Source organism: Notolabrus celidotus, chromosome 8 (assembly GCF_009762535.1).
Source record: "Notolabrus celidotus isolate fNotCel1 chromosome 8, fNotCel1.pri, whole genome shotgun sequence".
Classification (NCBI taxonomy): domain Eukaryota; kingdom Metazoa; phylum Chordata; class Actinopteri; order Labriformes; family Labridae; genus Notolabrus; species Notolabrus celidotus.
In genome coordinates, this window is record NC_048279.1 from 21,086,173 (window position 1) to 21,103,697 (window position 17,525).

The 17,525-nt window shown below is 41.4% G+C and overlaps 1 protein-coding gene across 2 annotated transcripts; it reads right to left on the reverse strand.

The window, feature by feature from the left end:
• Positions 1 to 1,214: 1,214 nt before the first annotated feature.
• On the reverse strand, positions 1,215 to 16,451 carry fbxw11a (F-box and WD repeat domain containing 11a). 2 transcript variants are annotated; one of them, XM_034689802.1, is made up of 13 exons: positions 16,295 to 16,451; positions 11,745 to 11,813; positions 10,947 to 11,166; positions 10,359 to 10,545; positions 10,000 to 10,090; positions 9,674 to 9,811; positions 7,213 to 7,331; positions 4,385 to 4,634; positions 3,968 to 4,086; positions 3,552 to 3,662; positions 3,299 to 3,377; positions 2,664 to 2,828; positions 1,215 to 2,519 (listed from the first exon to the last, which is right to left on the reverse strand). In XM_034689802.1, exons 1-12 carry the CDS (start codon positions 16,331 to 16,333, stop codon positions 2,667 to 2,669), a joined length of 1,584 nt encoding a protein of 527 aa, XP_034545693.1. In that variant the 5' UTR covers positions 16,334 to 16,451; the 3' UTR covers positions 1,215 to 2,519; positions 2,664 to 2,666. The 2 variants fall into 2 exon arrangements, with proteins under 2 accessions (XP_034545693.1, XP_034545694.1); XM_034689803.1 differs by lacking the exon at positions 16,295 to 16,451 and adding an exon at positions 15,844 to 16,110.
• Positions 16,452 to 17,525: the final 1,074 nt, after the last annotated feature.

Consider the following 17,525-nt stretch of genomic DNA (forward strand, 5'->3'; position numbering starts at 1 on the left):
ATCCATTGAAGAACTGACCATCTCTAACTGAAGGAAAACCAGGGGCCTCATGTACAAAGATAGACTTCCATTGATTTCCTACTGAAACATGGCGTACGCTCAAATCTAGATAATGTCGTCCGCATAAAAATATCTAGATGTATGAATCTGTGCGCAAGGATCAACAGCTGTAGAAACGTGTGTTCACCAGCCAAGTTGCCGTGAGGCACCGCACATTTCCACAGTCATTTCACTCTTGATGCATCTGAACATTGGTGTGAAAAAGAGCGTACGCCCAATTTTTGTGCAAACGCACTCTTTGTACACAAGGCCCCAGGTGACTGAAAGTGAGCAAGACTCTAAAATGTCTAAGTTCAATTGATATTTATATGAATGTAAATGTTGAATATTCAATAACATATTGTGTGCATGTGTTATCCCTCAAAAAGAAATAAGATGGCAGGAGAAAGAAATATGACATCTTACCATCTTTTCTTGCTTTTATCTTCTTTTTGATCCTAAGAAGAGATTTCACATTAAATTGCACAGGTTATAAAAATGGAGCTACATTTTGAGCAACCTTACCTTTGCAGGGTTACACACCTTTGTGACATCACACATTTAGTCAACTCATTAAAAGTTTCCAATCAGAGTTAAATCAGAAAGCACTGCGCATGTTTACGTGCACTCTAACTTTGTATTAATGTGCGTTTCAGAGTATCCAGGTTGCGTTGCAGTAGTAAGTGGCAGGTACGTGGTGAGAAATCAAACATCTGTTCGAATCACATAAACAGAGATATGGGTAGCCAGGTTTCATAAGATACCCTTAAAAGGACTTGATAACAAGTGCTTATTGTGAACACATTGGAAAAAGTCTGACCTGAAAACATAATCTGGTGCGCTTCAGTTTTTTTCCCCAAATGAGCTTTAAATCACATCGTACTACTTTCTCTGTGATGTTTTATGTTTATCAATGGTTTTTCTAGAACAATCCAGAAGTTGGTTCAAGTTAAGCATTTTTGGGGGAATTAAGAATTTCACACAAAATAATAAATATTGAACTTCTTGTTTACTGCAGGACAGGCAGCCACTCAATCTCTGCTGTTTGTCTTGGCAAAAAGGAGAAACACTGAAGGCCCACTGAATGTGGACTCTACATGTCAGAGACGCATGGCATAGCACAAACCCAGCCACACATACACACAGACAAAAACAGACAGACAATTAGACACTCATTCATGTTACAGTTGGCTCAACACTCCACCACTGTCAAGTACTTTATTCACAATAAGGTCATTTTTCTTCTTTAAAAAATCATTTTTAATATACAACACAATTTTTGACAAGACAACTCCGTTTACAGCTAAATTTGAGCTCTTGAGTTCCAGCTTCTCTCATAACCAAAGCAAGCACGTAGATGACGGGGGAGAGAAAGATGGAGTGAAAGGGACAGATGAACAAGGGTCTGAGTTACAAGAAAGAAAGAGGAAAAAGACAGTAAAAGGGAGAGAGAAAAAGGACTACGCTTAGTATGATTTTTGTACTAAGAACCAAAATACTCAAATAAAATGAGAAAATAACAGTAATAAAAAACAGTAAGAAAGTAAGAGTTAAAGAGAAAAAAAAGCTGAGGTGTACCGGGATGCTGTATCCCAGGCAACCTCACATGCATGTCTGTCTGTTTAACGCTTCTGCTCTGTTTCAAAAGTCCACATACACAAACACACACAAACTTCAGTGTGTGTGCCCCTGTATTCCAAGCGAGTGTGCATCTCTGTGGGTTGGAGGGGAGGGGGGGCGGGGTAAGGGGGTTAGAGAGCGAGAGAGGCAGGGAGGAATGAGAGGGAGTGAGAGGGAGCAGGGGTGTCGTCCCCGACACATTTCTCTCTCCATCACTCCCTCCATCTCCAGTCCTTCCCTCCTTTTTCTGGAGCTGAGTAAAGAGTCTCTGTCTCCCGCATCACAGCTCCAGTCATCTTCTGTCCAACTATGCCACGTGTGTGTCAGTGTGTGTATGTGCATGTGTGTGTGTGTTGTATATATAAATATATATCAATAAGCAATACCATATCTGTGGAAACCTGTTTGGCTGGAGTTGGAAACTGAGGGGCAGAAGCTGCTTTAAGTTTGTAACAAGGGGTCAAAGGGGAGCTTGTGACTTACATAATATCTAAGTTAATACTGTCATTAGTGTACTTCACAAACATAAATTAGTAGTAGAGGGTGAACTTCTTGGGACAGTGGGGTTGGTTCTGTAGTCGAGAATCTTATCGATGTTGACCTGTATGTGTGTGTGTTTGTGTGCATGTGTGTGTGTGTGGGTGCATATCACGGTGCTGGCAGGTAATGGGCACAAGCTCATGAGTCTGTCAGAACGAGCAGGGGGTGAGGCTGGAGGTGGCAGGGGCAGGGGCAGGGTGAGAGGTGGACAGAGATGACGAAGAGGAAGGAGAAGAGATGGGCTCCTTTCCATGGTGGAAGCACCCATCAGCCTATCAGCCCTGGGCTCCTCCAAGAAATGGATCAGTGGATGGCGCCACCTGGGGTTCAGAAGAGAGTATGCAATCAGACACTGTAAACACTTTGACTGAATATGATTCTATTATTGACATGGAACCACCTGACACATAGAAATGTACGATCATTAGTTTTATCAGTTTGAATGAGTATGTGTGTCTTATTACCTGCTATCTAGAAATATACGTGTAGGTGCGGGAGGGGGACCGTCCCTCTGACTGGCCGTTGGTCGAGACGTTCAGGAAGTCCCAAATCAGGATGGTGTCGTCATGAGAACTGCTGATGATCTGAAACTCATCGAACTGAAGACGGAACACGCGGCCAGAGTGCTCCTGAAAACAGCAAATAAAGACATGGTGTCAACAAGATGTGAAGACATTTGCTGCTTCGACGCTGACATCAGGTGGCGGACATTAAGGGTGCTTTAAAGATTTTTGTCCACCCCATTATATCAATTACTGTAGAAGTGTTGGAAACAGCTCTTCATAAAGTGCAAAACAGTTCAACAGAGACATGACAATGATACAAGTTCAAATCTGTATGCCCTGTCACAGTTCAGACAAAAATTGGACACTACATCCATCCATGTCAAGCTTTTGACGAAGTTCGGCTTAATGGACTTGAAATAAACTGATGAATGTGTCTTAAATATCTTTTCAATCATTCTCAAACTCAGCAGCAACATATACATTGGTGTGAGATTACTTAAGTACTATTAATAGTTAAAATGATGTGGAAAAACAGTGTTTTTTTATCTATACAGCTGTGCCTTGTAGAAACAGACTGAATCAGTGATACTCACCACTAGAGTGCGCAGACATAATGTGCTGGCAGGGGCTCGTGGGTCCAGGGCTGCCTGCAAGTCCCACACCTTTATCTTACTGCAGAGAAACATGAGACATCACAACGTCAGGAACAAAATGTGACTCTGTGCAAAACCTTCTGTGTGTGTGTGTGTGTGTGTGTGTGTGTGTGTGTGCGTGTGTGCGTGTGTGCGTGTGTGTGTGTGTGTGCGTGTGTGAGAGAGAGAGAGAGAGAGAGAGAGAGAGACTGACCCGTCGTAGGCGCCGCTGACAATCCTTTTGTTGTCAAAGCGAATGCAGCGCACCAACTCCTCGTGACCTTCAAGCACTCTCAAACAGGCCCCACACTCAATGTCCCATAACCTGGAGAGAGAGATCTCTGATCAGCACACAGCAGGACGTGGTTTCTACACTGTTTATCCAGGTTTTAGTTGATAGGTTCAGCATTAAATGGAGATATCGCATCTGAATTATGTAACTGAATCACATCAAAACCACTTATTTTGTTTTTTTGGTATGTTAATTGAAATTATTAGATATTTTGAAAGTTAAACACATTTTTTAAAACTTTTTTAGGGATACTTTAAATTCAAGATGTGCTGATTTTTCAAGATGTGATGAAAATTCATGATGCTCGATGAACTAAATAATAATGTTGAAACACTTACCGGATTGTGTTGTCTGATGAGCCGCTGACCACAAGACGATCTCTGTACTGTAGACAGGCAATGCCCCGCTTATGACCGTTTAGAGTGCGAACGAACTCACAGGTGCTGGTGCTCCATACCTACAGAGGGGCAACATGAGAACAAGTCATTGGTAAGTTTTACTTTTCTCAATAATGTGGGCAATTGTTTTAAAAACAACCATTTTAACACTCAGTGGTATTAAAACGATACAACTTGTCACTTCATGCTTTTATAAGTCTGTTTGAAGTACTGTAGGGAATCTCACTCTGGTATAACTCTTCAGGGTCTACCTTCCTGTATCTCAGTCTGTCACATTACATTTGTCACAATTCCTCCAAGACAAGCTTTTCATCTCAGAGTTTTTGGTTTGAATTTATGAATGGCTACTCTTGTTACCTTGATGGTGCGGTCCCCTGAGGCGGACACAATGTATTTATCGTCAAAGTCGACCACGTTGACAGCGGCCCGGTGTCCCACGAGGACACGGCGTAGGCTGATGTCAGTAGGAGAGGCCATGTCCCACACTGCGATCGAACGGTCCTTGGAGCAGGTGACCATGAGGCCGTTGGCGAAGCGCAGGTGAAGAACTGCCTCGTTGTGGTGGATCAGTGTGTTCAGTACTTCACCTGTCGTGACCTCCCACACTCTGCAAAGGAGAGAGGCGGAGGGAAATGGAGAGGGAAAACAGAAGCAGGGAGAGATGACAGAATGGCAGAAAAAAAAAAAGTAGGGCAAAGGTGGAAATAAAAGGTGGCACAAGGAAAATAGGGATGTGAAATGAGTAGGGAGGGAGTAAGACAAGGAAGGAAGAAATGACAGAGGGGAAAGAAAAGTGGAAAAAGATATGAGGGGTGTGTAGGATGAAAAAACAAAATGGTGGGAAATCAAAGAAAATAAGTTTGAAGGGGGAGAGTGGAAAAGACGTGCAATGAGGGTGAAGGAAAAGGGAAAACAATGGAGACAGGAGAGAGAATTATGTTTATTACTTTTACAATGGAGAGGCACACACGCACGCACTCACACAAACAAGCGGCTGTGTAGAACATGTTACTGTGCTGCACTGCTGGGCATTAAGAGTCAAATGCAGAACACACTGGAAAAGCTGACAACCAAACCTACAAACACAGAGCCTGTCAAGCTGTTGCTAAGGAAGTGAAGTCACATTTTCCTTGGATACCACTCAGCTAGTACAGCTGAAGTGTGAAGTAATGAGACAGTTAATGTTGAGCTTCTGTGTGTAGCAGCTAAGCAAGCATCAACACACACACACACACACACACACACACACACACACACACACACACACACACACACACACACACACACACACACACACACACACACACACACACACACACACACACACACACACACACACAAAACACTCTTGCCAGGTCTTTAAATGTGTACAATAAAACCCATTTTACTGTCTTTATGAATGGAAAGTGAATGTGACTCATTATGAAATAAAACACTTTTTTCATCCTTCTGCTGAGATGGGATGAAGAACGTCTTTTTTGTCTCATAACTTTAGTTTGAACTTAATCAGTGAAAATTAACTCTCTGCTTTTAGGTTAGAAAACTAAAACTCTACTTCTCAGCTGGTCTTTGAATGCTCAGAGACTGAGAGGTGTTTTGCATGAGATCATTTGCATTAGGTTTACGGCAGCTTTTGAAATGATAAGACAGACATTTCTTCTGTGGATAAGAACAATCCAGTAATCTCATGGAAGCAGTGAAGGGGCTGGTTTGAGCATTTGTTTTCTGGATATTATTGGTTTTAATTCTAATGACTGAAAAAAAGGTTCACTCGTATTCAAGGGAAAATGGTAAATCAACAAGACAAGTTTTTTTACACTTATATTAAGCTTCTTTAAGTACACCTTTCTATTCAGTGACTTAATAGCCCTCCATAAGATAATCAATGGATTAAAATCACATTTTATGAATTCTAGATCCAAATAAACTGCACTGACAACAAACCACATGGAGTTTGAGAACATCCATGTCTCTTCTTTTTAACTTTTATTATTGCCTTCTCACTTGTAGGGATGGGTACCGAATTCGGTACTTTTATAGATACCGAACAAATTCCGTCTGTACTATCTAGTACCAATTCACGTAAAATCAAACGGTACCATGCTTCGATACCTAAACGCATCCTTCGAGACTGATTGGGTGGACGTCTCGGAGCCTGCAGCTGATGGGCGCGAGCACTCACCCCGAGGCAGAGCTGCGGAGGATAAGTTGAGACCGGCTCTCTCGCCCCGACTACCTGCCCTGTTTATAACCGTTCCTGTGTGCGTGAATGCCCAACAAGTAAGTTGTGTGTCATGTTATATAAAGAACGGAGAACTGACTTTTTCCCGTCCGCAGGCATTCACGGGTGTTCATTGATAAACTCCCGAAAGAGCAATTAGACGCCACGAGCACGTGTCAGCTAATATATCTGATCACCTGTATAATCCTGTTTCTGTTCATTTCATGTTGAAGAAATGTATACATATAAACAGTTGGATGTTGTTTTGATATATTTGTTATCCCCAGGTACCGGGAATCTGTACCGTATCGGTTCAAATGTGAAAGGTACCCATCCCTTCTCACTTGTCCCAGTAAAGAGAGACTTTTCAAGACAGCAGGTGTAAACACTAACAAGATTACAGTTGTGACAAAAATCTTTCCCTTTTACAACAGATGAGTAAAAATATGTTCATGATCATTAATCTAACATTAACGATCATCATTATAATTTATCATTCAAGTATATTCCTGTATGTATGATCCAACCTGAACTCAAGGGTAAACTTGAGGAAGCATAAGTTCCTCATGTTAAGGGACCTGCTGATGCTGTTTTATCACCTATGCTCTATATTAAAAAATCTGTTGTTCTGCTTTTATACACAAGACTAAGTTCTGATGTACGTGTGGCTCAAATGTCTTTAACACAGATCTTGTCTCTTTCTTTTCTTTGTGTTCTGATGCACCTTTAACAAGTGAACAACCAAATGAAAATGTTTCTGACTTCTCCTTCCTGAACCACAGACGACAGCACAGTTGACTACGGAGTATGAGAAAACTCTAAAGTCCTTATTGCTTCTTATCCACATTTAGCTCAATTCAACAGGTCAAAGATACTAACAGTTGTCCAGGTAATCCTGTTCAGTTAGTCAGCCTCATTAACACAGTCAAAACTTTCATCTTTGGTGATGTAATTTGCATCATACCTGACGGTCGAGTCAGAAGACCCGGTGACGATGACCCGCTCATCATACTGCAGACACAACACTGAGCCTGTGTGACCGGTCAGTATCTTCAGACACTCCAGAGACTGCTTATCCCAGATCTATGAGAGTAAAGGACAGGAGGAAGAAAGGGGAGGAAAAAGTAGGGGTAGATATGGACAGACGACACAGAGGAAAATAAGTAAAAATGGTTATGAAAGGTTATGAAAAGGTTGCAGATTTGGGTCATGCTAAGAATGGCCTATTCTCACAGCACTCTTCATGCCCCATTTCCCCACTGCTGTGCAAAGCTCTGTGCGTAAGAGCCATTCAGCTCCTCTCTGGGTGTGCGTCAGCCTCCTTGAGAACAATAAGAAGACAAATCTGCTCCTCTCTTCCCTCCATCCTCCCTTTCTCTTCATCATCTTCTCCTCTTCTCCCAAGCCAGACAGATAAGTGTAAAAAAAAAAAGCATTGAGTCTGGAGCTGAGCTCTTTTATCCTTTAATTCACTTGTGTTCTGTCTCAGTGTCTGCTGGTTTAGCTCAGCGCCATAGACAATAAGACGATAAGCTGCACTGAGCCACAAGAAGAGATTCAATTCATAAATACACAAGCCCAGGTTGGAAGAAAACAACCACACACAAAGCATGCATTGCTGTCTCGCTGCCATCACTTCTGGCTCTCTCCACTTGTAGGTGCTAATGGAGCGGATGTTAATTACATCCACACATCATTTTAAGCCAGTAGAGGGGATGATACATGCATACTGAAGGTTTTCACTACATCAGCAGAAACACAATAGGTCATGAAACTTCAATTCATATCCATGACATCCATCCAAAGTGTATACTGTTTGTCTTTACAGCAGCGATATGTGAGATAAAACTCAGATCTTTGTGGGATGATACATTTCAATTCATGAGACAGATGGAGATATGAAACAAAAGGGAATCAGAATTCATCCTGTCAAAAGGTTCTTGGATTTTTATACTTTCACCCACTCCTGCTCAGCTGTTGTGCAGAGCAGGTGCCATCAGCTTTCATTTTTGGCAATGAGTTTCTTCCATGATTTGTCAGTGCATCGCCTCTTATTTACTATCCACTGACAATGAAGACTAATATTTTGACATTAAAGACAAATTATACCTCACATTCCCTACTTATATGCCATTATTACAGATACTGGGGAAGCTTTCAATTAAAAAGTTAAGAAGACTATCCTATTCTTTTTAACTGGATTACACATAGTGTCCCTTCCAAGGTACAATGGCAGACAGTTATACTTGAAAATGTCCCACTGGACTACCTAACATACAAACTACATTCCAGAGACGATGTTTTCCGTAGAACATGGGAACCCTTACTGGTATATATTGGGCTAAATGTTGCCACTATTCTTACAAGAGGCTTTGTGCTATAGACACAACTTTTTATTATTATCATTATTTTTTTATTTATTTAATCCTTTACTTTCTTTTCCTCTATGTTTTGCACCTCTGCAATGTACATTGTGAATCCTGTGCCTGACACCTGTATTAACTGAACTTGAATGTTAACCATGATATATGTGTATGTATATATATATATATATTAGGGATGTACATTTTAAGTATTTTCCATGATCGATTTTTGGAAATGTTAACGATCAATTATCGATTAATTGATAAGAAAAAACATTATTATTCTTACTTCAAAAACAAAGCCAAATACGTTGTTTTCCCCCTAAATTATATTTTCTACAACAACAAAATGCAAATAAGTGACGGGATTGAATACGGGCACACGTTTGACACGCAGAATATCAACAATCAGGCTCATTAAAATATTCTCCGCGGACATAATCTTATAAAGTGAAGGCTCATAATACTAACATTAAAGTACTTCAGACTCACAGTGTCCAGTTTTCTGTCTACTCGTTCTTATTGAGAAAAATAAATATGTGTATTCGGTCAGGTGTCAGCCAGGAGCGCAACCGGGTCATAATCAGGAGAAAGCTCAGACGGCTCTGATGTTGCTGATCTGTAAACGTAGCAGTTGTGTATTGATCCTCTTTTAAAAAGCGCACGTGGAGTCCTGACACGCAGCCGCATCCCTGATAGATGAGTGTAATATGAGACCACATGATGTTTGTTCCACGTGACGGAAAATGATAACAAAAATGTGTGTTTCGAGTAATTTCTTAACAATCAATTAAACAATAATCGATTAATTGTGGTCATCCCTAATATATATATATATATATATATATATATATATATATATATATATATATATATATATATATATATATGAGCCAAATGTATATGTTTTGTTTAAACTGTTAAAAAAACCTAATAAATATATTACTTAAAAAAAAAAAAGAAGACTATCCAATGTGTGGACGGGCACAGTGACAAAGATAACAGTGTGGTCCAAGCCATCATTTTACCAACCTCAGGCTGTGATGTTTAATGCACACATACCTTTATGGAATTGTCCCTAAGGCCACTGATGATCTTGTCATCGTCGTACTGGAGACAGTAAACCCCTTTACTATTTTCAGAGCGACACTGGATCCTCTGCAGGTTGTGTCTGCCACACCGCCAATTAGCCTCAATAGTCTGTTGGAAGAAGGGACAGACAATGAAAAGGTGAAAACTGAAGGGATCAAAAAAGGAGGACCAAGAAAGAATCATTTAACCCGAGAAATTTCTGTTAAGGAAAGAAAATGATATCAGGTGTAACAGTAAAAAGTAAAAGCAAAAAGCAAGTGTTCATTTGATACTGAATTCATGTCTGTGTATCTTACCTCTATGTCTTGGATGATCTTAGGATAAAGGGAGTGATAGTAGGAGTTGGGTGGGACTTCTGCCGTGCGGTTCTTAAACAGATATTTCTCCCTGGGGCAAAAAAAATATCAGAATGACATCTGCTTTATATCTGCTCGGAAATTTTTCCCACTCACAATAAACACTCAAAACCAGTCAAGTATGACCTTACTTCCCCCCTCCCTGCCCCTATCCTTAAAACTCCTAACCTTGAAAAGGTACAGCTTCAATATTATAATAGAGAGGTGGCTATTCTAAGATACTCCCCTTAAACAGTAGAAGGCTTAATAATCCTCTGTGTGTGTTTGTGTAAACAGATCTGTATTTTGTGTTCTCTCACCACTGGTGTCTCTCAGACAGGCCTTTCCACAGCGGGTCGGTGCGAACCATGCGTTCAATGAGCTTCTTCCACAGCATACCCTCAGAGATGACCCTCTGCCACTCCTTACACACCAGCTCTGCTGAGCATAGCGAGCGTGCATCCAGAAAAGACAGGATGTTCTCCGCTATGTGATCCAAGCCTTGTGCTAGAGGGCGGAAGAGAAGAGGCTGAGTGAGCGCTCACTGCAAAATTAATGGAATATCATCTGCTGGGTTTATCTGTGCCTGAGGGTCGTTGTATTTGTTTTTCTGTTTTTTTAAAAACAATCTGTGTATTTATATTTCCAATTTTCATCTAAAAATGCCAGAAAGGAATCTTACTGTGCAAAATAATTCTAAAACATCTAGTAATGCCATTTGTACCGTCCTTTCGCATCAGGCGAAAACATGCAACAACACAAAACAACTGTGTGTATTTTAATATTAAATATTACTTTAAATAACATCAGAAGATATAATGAATCTTGAACCCAACTTTACGCTCAATCTGCAGTTAAAAGACACCACTTCGTTGTGAGTTTCAGCTCATTTTATACTGTGTTTGTACCTGGCAGCGCAGTGATGAAGTCCCTCTGCAGCATGGGTTTGAGGTAGGAGTTGATGTGGCCGTGCTGGTAGTGGCACATACGGGAGATCAGGCGTTCAACAAACTCCACCTGGTCGGCCTCCGACCACTGGTCAAACAGGGCGATGCAGTGTTCCTTCTCCTTTTCGTAGTTCCCCTCTGACGGACGCTTGCGGGATCCCACAACAGGACCATTACTAAGCTGTAAAGATCAGAACTGATTAAATATTCATTCATTTGACTTGGCTGAAAGTAACATGAGAGATTCACACAACAGACATTGTTCAAGACGTCTTAGGAAAGTATGTCTACATGAACAGACAGCTTTTGTAACCTGCAGTCATAGCATGGTGCCAGAAATGCATTTAGAATTGTATTAAAAGTATATTGGACTATAAGGAGGATTCAAATGAAAAACACTGTCTGTGAACTTTTAACAGTGAATGTAAGGGTTAAAGAGCAGTCAATTATTGTTGCAGAATGGACTAACTTTGAAATGTGAAGCATTTAAGCTTGTTTGGCAGCAACAGGAAGGGTTGATGTAAAAGTGTTCATTAACTTCTCTTTACTCTCATTTTGAAGCCGCCAAAATCTTCAACCACAATATGTGTGGGATATTCCAAGCAAAGCCTTTCATCTATACATTTAGTGTTATTCCTGTGTATTAAATACCTATTTAACACAGTGTAAACTCATAAACTGTGCTCCATCTTCAAGTTCTTCTTCAAGATGTTCTCATGGACAGACAAAAGAACCACACAAGTAGCAACACCAACAAACCTTGAGAACTGTGGTCTTCTTTGGCGACAGATCATCCACGAGGTTCTGTGACTCCATCCCCGATGTGTTCTGTAGAAAAACATCAACACAAAAACAAGGTGTCGGTTAGTGCTTTGCTCTCCAACACTTCTGTTGTGACAGGCGCTGTGAGAGCCAGGGCAGCGGTGTGGACAGCGCTGGACACAAGAGTACCACAAACAGCCAAGGACGGGTACCCATTATGACTTTTAAAAGCGTGCACGCACAAACACCCGTGCATACACATACACATATGAAGTGGAAAGAACTGAGCACTGCAACAAAAGGTTTCTATTTGCTCGCATGTCTGTGATGTGGGCTAAGTAGTCTGGACAGGAAATTAAACGGTAGCATCTTGGGTATGTCACTGGCAGCAGCTCAGGCATGACTGTAATGGAAGTTAAATCAGATAGTGGTCTTACAGTGTATAGAGAGGATAGAATAAAAAAAGGGAGGTAATTGGATCCCACCCACTTCCATATGACTTAACTCCTACAAAGATTTGTGTCCTGAACAAGTGCATCACTAACAGGCAAGGAGGACTAATGACATTGTAATTACAACAAGGTAACCGCACAAATCACTTAGTGGAAGTAATACAGTGGAAGGCTGAGCTTTTATTCTGGCTCTTAACACTCACCAACACATAATAACAACAAAACCTTTAAATGACACAAAGCAGGATCACTTAGGCGACAATATCCTTTTCATGAAATAATTACATTCACAACAAAAATAAATGAACACAACTTTGAGCCCTGGTCACATCTGATAGAGGTTAATCATCCATGTATTTATGTGTAACTGAGTGTAAGAAGGAATGATGATGTTTAAAGGCTGTCTTGAAACATAATGTTTTTAAACTGTTACATCTCCATCATGATAAAACCAGCACATTCCTAAACTACAAAGAGCCTTTAGAGCACACAATACAATCTCTGTTTTCATGACATAACTACATATGAAAATAACACAGTGGGACAAAGGATCATATTAATTGAGGGTTTCCTCTGAAGTGTTTCTTCTTAACCATATTATTATTATTATTTCCTTGATCTCTTATATGTTAACAAACTTATCTGCAGAAATGGAACCCAAAATCCTACTAGGTCAGTGCTACAGCACTTCTGTTTAGGAGATGATTGTACCACAGTCACTGCCTGTCACGATGTCTTTGGCGGCAAATAAAGCTAAAATACAGACATGTAGATCTTTATGTTTTTAAAGAGAGAAGAGAGGCTGAAGAGTTGCCATCAGTGGGATGAACTTGGGTTGAATGTCAGAACAGGATAACCACTTCCCCAAGATGTTATTGTCAAAGTTAAACCCAGAATCCTCTCAAAAACTGCTCCAGAGATTGCCTCTGGTAGTGGTCACACAAACAGACAAACAAAAGGGTCAGGAACCAAGACCAAAGCAGACAGGACAAGAAGCTAGGATGGGCTTGATGGTCATGCAAAGCAAAAAAAAAAAAAAAAGAAAGGAGGGAGAAATAAAAACAGATAGACAAAGTTGGACAGGCAGGCAAGCAAGCAAGCATGTAGCCTCTCAGAGCCTGGAAGGCAGACCCCCCACCTTGGCCCTCACACCTCCAGGGGCAGTGAACATTATTCCTCAGTGCGGGGTTATTCTCTGGTACCCCCTTGATCCTTCCTCTTCACAAAGCAAACTCTTGTTTACTGTTTAAACTAATCATATTGTTAAAATCTCCAGTTTCCATTATCAAGCTAAATTATTGTTTGATTTCTTTAGGAGTTGTGGGACCTAATTAGGATGTGAGAACTGTGATTTGACATGACTATTGTGCCGTTAATTACAGTTTATGAGGCTACAATTCTGTTTTAAGCTGAGAGAGTTTGAGGACACACCAGAGAAGAACCTGAGAGCAGTGTGCTTCCAGCAGGGAAGAAAGGACAACGGAAGGTGAGGAGGTAGGAGGGTGAGGGGGTGAGTGGGTGCTGTCCGCACAAAAGTGGTATGAGGAGTCGTGTGGAGTGGGCGAAGAAAAGTGAAAGGTGAGGAGATGGCGAGGGAGGAAGGGGAGGGAAGGGAAAGGAGGAGGAGCAGCAGAATTAAGAGGAGAGAGGCAGAACCTGGTTGTGAGCCCGGGTGGAGGGGATGCTCTGCAGGCACCTGAGTGCACACAAACTCTCAGCCACCGAGGAGCAGCCCAGCCAGAGAGAGCGAGGCACAGAGCACTGTGTGAAAGAGAGAGAGAGAGAGGAAGGGAGGAAGGGAAGAGGAGGAGAACGAAGTGGAAAGGGTGAGGAAGGTAGAGGAAAGGGGAGAGCGAGAGGCCAGAGATGAGAAGTAAAGGAAAAGAGGAAGGGGGTTGATGAGGAAGTCAGGGGGGGGGGAACCAAAGGAGGTTGTTGAATGGATGGATGAATGAATTAATGAATGGATCAATGAATGTACAGGTGAGTGTAAGTGGTGGGGAGTGAGTGAAGAACAGGACAGGTCGAGTGTGGAGTGTAGGAATATAAAAGTACAGAAATAACAAGAAAAATAAATGAAAAAAGTTTGAAATTGAGAGGAGATGGGTGTGTAACCATTGAAGGTGAGGAGAGAAAAAGAGGGGAGGAGGTGGGGGATAGTGAGGGGAAAAACCAGTATTAGAGCTACACACACATTGGCACAGTGAGCGCAGGAACACACACTCCTCCACACACAAGAAACAGACTGATAAACATACACACAGAAGCATTATTAGACATGAACTGAGTGGGGATAGGTAGAGGAGAGGGAGGGGTAATGGGATAAGTTGTCAATTTTTGTCACTCTGGCTTTGACAGAGACCCCACCCACTGTTCTGCCATCCCCACTCTCATGAGTGGTTAGTGAATAACACTGGGACAAAAAATAAAAATAAATTAAACACACAGAAAACCAAGACGATTTTAAGCCTGTGGGGATACCGTCTCAAACTACTTCACACGTGTATCATTTGTAGAGATACTTAAAGTGTAAATATGCTTTAGTGCAGGTAAAGAAACATTAATTGTAGATTCATTAATGTTGTGGTTGACATATGTTTGCTCATGACAAATAAGTTGCTCTTGTACACTTATTTTCTTTTCTCAATGTGTTTCTTATTCTGATTACCATGTAAGTACAGTGCACAGCTCTGCTGTAAGATTTTAGAAAGTTTAACATTCATTCTAAAAACTTTAAAACTAGGAAAAACAGAAAAAAAACAAAGAAATAAAATCAAGGAGCAATGTTTTGATCACATCTTTATCCAGTGGCTGGCTCCATTACAGCAAATTCAGTGTTTACTGGGATTCCTTTACCCTCAATGATGGTCATTTGTTGTCTATAAACATATGTGGTGTTAATGGGTAATCATCACTTGGAAGTACTCACTCAGATGTGTTTCTGACCCAGTTTAAGTGAAGCACATTTTAGTCCACATAGTTTACAAACGACACTTCAGCCGAGGCCTCACTTACTTTGTCAACAGAAACTCTGGCAATACAACAGAAAGGTCTGTGAGCGAACCTGAGGGCTGGATGGTCTGAACACTTCAACATATTAAAACTGGACTTTTCCTGTGCGGTTCAGTCTTTTACAAAACACATTTATACCACGGTATAATTGACGTCTGATTTAAGACTACTTTGACCATTGTATTATAAATGGTAGCTATAAGTAAGCTAATGTTAGCCTGGATGCCTAGCATATCAACATAGCTAATCATTCCACGAGAAAACGATGATACACACTAAACAAACCGGACTGCCTATTACTGAAAACTCTTTAAATTGACAGCTGATGTTTCTTATCACCAAATCACTTCTACTGTCCACACCAAATGTCTGTTTGAGTAAAGAAATGTCTGTCAAGTACCTAGCATTTTAGCATGCTGGCTAATAGGCTAATTGCTACCTCGCTAATCGTGGTAACGCTATGTGAATGAAAAAGCAATACACTTCCTTCTACGCACTTTAAAAATATAAACAGACAGGTAGCAGACTACCGATTTTAGCAACATCCACTGACACCAAGGCATCTGTACACTTGTTAGACACACCGATAACATTGTAATCCGTCTTATGATAAACTAGAAAATACAACATACCAGTAAATTTACGTGGTTCATCGCCTTCTAGCCTGTGTTAGCTGGATGGCTAAGTATAAGACAGGGCCCTGTTAAAGTGGCGCAGCGTCACCGCAGTGAACGCTACCCCGAGAATCCTCGGCTGTCTTCGGCCGACGACTCAACATCAACCTTATAATTCACCCACAGTTTAACAAGTACGTCTCGAACAAAGTGTGTTTAACATTCGTCTGATGTTGACGTCCATGACTAAGGTATCAAATCGACCATTATGGGGATTCTTAGCTAAATGTATCGACAATTTCAGGCCCTCCCTCTGCTTTCGAGTCCCCCCTCCTTTCTCCTCTCCCTCTCCCGACAAGCCGCTTCAGCCCATTCCTGCCGTCGAATCGAGCCTCGGCGCCTCGTTCAATTTTTCGGAGTGATACTGATCACTTCTGATGTCCATGATGCCTGCCGACAAAAACCTTACCATCAGTTCCAGCGTTTTGTCCTCCATCTCCGGCTCCATGTTGACGATCCCCCCCGAAACTCGCTCTGAAAATGGAAACCCAGCCCTGCGTCGGCGGCCCGCAAATGCAGAGACGTCATTCACTTCGCTCAACCACACAGCTTCGGTAGGGCAGTGTCAAAAGGGTGGGTGGGGGGATGGGAACGCCCATGCAAAGAACAAGGATTCTGATTGGACACATTTTGTCAAAGGGGCGGGGCTTCGCCGATATGCCTTTTATTGATTGGCTAAACGTGCTACCAAGGCTTTCCCCGGTGACTCCCCCAAACAAAAGGGCAAATGGATGAAGATGCTGTTGCTATCCTGAAGAGGAATACGCTTAGGTGAAATCAATCATCCGCATAGCTCTGCTTTGTGATGCTGAGGGATGTTGACCGTTTTTTATATAAAATGTGTTTATTTGTATCCAGCTGCACATCACAGGGAGAAACGCTGTGCTGTAAGGCTGTGAGGTTTCTAAAGCGCTGTGATGGTACGCTGATCACAATTCGCTCGGGTTGTTCCAGGACGTTTTCATCAGTCGACATTGAGATCATTCTCACAGGTTGATTCAGGTTAAAATGATTTCAAGTGAATACGCTCATGGTTAAAAAAATACGTTCTAGTTTCACCGAGGAAATCATTCAAATGGCCAGGTTGTTTAGCTCTACTTTGTACAACTTGGGACTGAATTATTTGGATCAATTTGCGACCACCCAGTGTCAAACTCTGTTCAGCGTCACCCAGACACCTTAGTAGACCAGCACTCACGCACACCTTCATCCATACGATCATCCCTCACCTTAGTTCACCTTTGTTAGCATCACCCCGCGACTCCCTGTCATTGCTAAAAAATGTGTAAAAGTCATATTATGAGGTTTATGCTTCATTACTTTCATCTCCACATGCGCTCAGAAATTGAAACCTTGCCTTCGTAAGACATGCTTTGATCTGGATCGTGCAGATTTTTCTCCCCAATGTAACATTCAAGCTACTGGTGCGGCTCTACTTCTTGAGCTTGTTCTGTGAATGAACATGAATCACATTCAAGTGTTGTGTATTCATCAAAAACATTCTTCAAAGGCTTCCCAAGTAGTCCTGTCATCACAATTTCAGCACACATTGCATTATGAATCAAGACTCACCTTTATCTTATAAAGCCACAAGGCAAACCAGCATAAATATTAACATACATTTTAACATCATTTGAAAA